Below are 3,181 nucleotides of genomic sequence, written 5' to 3' on the forward strand. Positions count from 1 at the left end.
CCGTACGATGTAGCGCGCTAAATTCGCTATATCTTCTCTCGCTGAAATATCGAATGCCACTGTCTGTCTCGAATAATTCGACACAATAAACATAGTATGGCCTGCCATGCGATACCTCAACCAAACGGTATCCATTGATAAATGCTTGATACATTGCATCGCTAATTATTTTCTTAATAACCTAAAAGTATATTAAAGATATAATTTAGATTAGCTCAGTTAACTCGACAAACTTTCTCTCTTAGTTTTAATGTATGAATGTTCAAGTACATGTACACTCATTATCTTGTTTCTCTCTCCGTATAGTGTTTTTTTTTTTGGTTAGATAATAAACGCATGATTCAAAATCACAAACACTTAACGTACACATAATTATGTTTAGAATAATTTTTGAAATGTTATCGACCAATGAAAAATGAAGACGTTTAAAATTATAGGAATAATTCAAACCTTACCCGACACACTAGCTGTTTATCTCTTCAGATAAAATGTTAACCATATAAACGGCGAGCCATATCCAATCTGTGTAAAGTTGCTCAAACAAAGAACGATAGTGTTACAATTGCGCGCATGCGCATTCATCGGATTTAATGGCGCGCATTATACAAATCATATATGATGAAAAAATAATAACGAAGAAGTTAATCAGAATGAAAAATTATTTCAATTTCTTTTTATAAATAAGACGAATGATATAAAAACTGTCATTACATTTTATTAAAAAATGAGTATAAAACAATTAAAAAATTTTTGCTATAGCGTCATCTTAATAAATATTTTATATTTTTTCGATTATAAATTAATCATTATAATTCTTCGCGAGTGATAGAAGGTGATGATCTTTCTGGTGGAAAGCCCCAAAAATATGTTGGATATCCTTTAACATCTCTTTCTCTTGCTACGAAAGCCGAAAAGGAGGATATGCAATTTCCAATAAAGTAGTTTGCTCTTCCTAAAATAGCTAAGTCTAAATGAGGAGAAACTGGATCTGTTTGTCGAAAAACTTGCACCTGTAATAAAAATTTGAAAACAATGATCATAAAATAATTTAAATGAAATAATTGAAAGACAATGCAAATTTGTTAGATAATATATTTTTACCTGCATACGTGCCAGAGAATTTGTAAGTTCTTCAATCATGTAATTATTGTCAGAGGCAACGAATATTGATCTAACATCATTATTATTTCGAATGATACGTTTAATATGCCGTAGTATCACGTCGAATGATGGTAAACACATTGCAGTCGTTGCTTTACCACGTTCATTACGATATCCTAAACACTGTGGAGCAGCGAATAGATTTGGAGTCATTGATGTATATTCACAAGCACGTACCTATGCAAAAATATCAATAATTTAATTTAGAATATTTAAAATATTTATTATTATTATTTATCTGATTTTTATAATATAATATTAAAATAATATAATACCCAATCAATTCCATTACGCAAATGAATTCCTATATATGCTCCTTTAGGTAAAACATTCTTCACAAATGCTTTTGCTTTTCTTTGTATCGATTCATTCCATTCTAAACACTTGTGTAATTCTTTATTTTCAAATTGTATAGGAAAGCTAGCAGGTGCACCAGTAAATGCTATTATTGGCCATATTTTAGATGGATACTTTTGTTTCCATTGAATTGCCATATCAGTATGATATACGTCATAATGTAATGGACCATAAAATTCTGATTTTACAAAATCTATGTTATAAGTATCCCAGAAAGGACCAAATGGATTGCCTTCTTTGGCATTACAAGATTCACCTTTGCCACGTGGCGAATAACAAAATGCTAGGAAAGAATATAACTTTAAAATATAGTTTTACTCGTTTTACTTTTAACATTGAAAACTTACATACTCTTTCCCTTAGTGGCCATATCGTTGGTGCTAAATTATCCATAAAGTCATGCATCAACATTGCTTTGTGACATTCTTGTAATTTTGAAACATTGAAATAGGTATCAAATGGAATTTGTATCTGAGTATAAGATAATAAATATTTTTAATTCTACTTTTTTTTGAAAAATATGCGAAACATATATTTAAAAACTTACAGATCTTGTTTCTCCTGTTCTATATTCAACCCATGGTGGTAAAACTAATGTACGATTCAAAGCTTTAGCAAAACCTAGTGCACCGAGAAAATGATCCGCTTGATTTCCAAATCGGCCTGACATAAAAAAGATAATTTAAAAGGTAATTAAAATAAATGATAAGAGAAAGAAAGAATTTGAATGTTAAATACTTTATTAAATAAAATAAAATCTTACCCATACAAGGACAATAAAGAATATATCCATTGATATCAACGTCAAAATCTTTACAATTTACATTGAAAATCATCATTAGAAATATAATAAAATATACAATTCGAACCATTGTTGTGAAATTAAAATATCTTCACAATGTGTGATATAAATTTGAAAACAAATTTTAAATTATATTCATTAGTATCAATCTTATCAGATTAATAATCAACTTGTATAAATCGTATATACAATCAGCTGATTCGTTGAAAGAACATATAGAAACAGCGCCAACTAATGGAATGTGAGAATAATAATATTGTCTTCTATTGAAAAACGCGCTCATTTTAAAAACTATATTAAAAATTACACATATTGTTGACAAATTATATTTAAAAATAACAAAAAAAAAAAAAAAAAAAAAAAAAAAAAAATGCCAGGATTATACCTAACCCTATCGTGCAAATTTCATAATATCGTCATAAAATGTAATATATGTCATCTTTCATGACAGCATTTTCCAAATTTTTCCAAATTTGTGAAGACGCAAATCCTAAAACATTAACGGAACATCTCGTTTATTTTATATGATAGACAGATATAAATAAAAAAATAAATAAAACAATTAAATATAAGAATTAAGGAAGCAAAACAAATATTATCCTCAAATTTTAATTGCGTAATACAAAACATATATGAAAATAATGAAATTAATTCACATTATTTTTCACGGGACACTTTTTATTGACTTTTCGTTTAACATAATTTAAAAAACGTTGTTCTAAAAAAAAATCAAAAAAAAATATTATAATTATAAATATAATTTCTTACAGACTATTTATTATTTTGAATTTAAAGAACAAAAGGATAAATTAAAAAACAAGATAAATTCAATATTCGAATAATTCCAATCTTATTATAAGA

The 3,181-nt window shown here is 27.3% G+C and overlaps 2 protein-coding genes across 4 annotated transcripts in view; both read right to left on the reverse strand.

Annotated features, from left to right (window-relative positions):
* Positions 1-568, reverse strand: part of LOC124955090 (sorting nexin-24-like) — a 1,676-nt gene extending 1,108 nt beyond the window's left edge. Inside the window, exons 1-2 of one of the 3 annotated variants that reach the window (XM_047508991.1) lie at positions 456-568; positions 2-181 (exon numbers count right to left, since the gene is read on the reverse strand). In XM_047508991.1, the coding sequence (XP_047364947.1) occupies positions 2-154 (153 nt within the window). In that variant the 5' untranslated portion in view covers positions 155-181; positions 456-568. Of the gene's footprint in view, position 1; positions 182-270; positions 413-455 lie in introns of those variants that run through there. The other 2 variants (XM_047508988.1, XM_047508989.1) reach the window with 2 other exon arrangements.
* Positions 569-695: 127 nt separating this feature from the next.
* Positions 696-2,542, reverse strand: LOC124955089 (GDP-fucose protein O-fucosyltransferase 1). Its single transcript, XM_047508987.1, has 6 exons — positions 2,282-2,542; positions 2,066-2,181; positions 1,866-1,989; positions 1,437-1,801; positions 1,102-1,338; positions 696-1,010 (listed from the first exon to the last, which is right to left on the reverse strand). The coding sequence occupies exons 1-6, from the start codon at positions 2,388-2,390 to the stop codon at positions 807-809; spliced, it is 1,155 nt and encodes a 384-aa protein (XP_047364943.1). The 5' UTR covers positions 2,391-2,542; the 3' UTR covers positions 696-806.
* Positions 2,543-3,181: the final 639 nt, after the last annotated feature.

This window comes from Vespa velutina, chromosome 17, assembly GCF_912470025.1.
Source record: "Vespa velutina chromosome 17, iVesVel2.1, whole genome shotgun sequence".
Taxonomy (NCBI): Eukaryota; Metazoa; Arthropoda; class Insecta; order Hymenoptera; family Vespidae; genus Vespa; species Vespa velutina.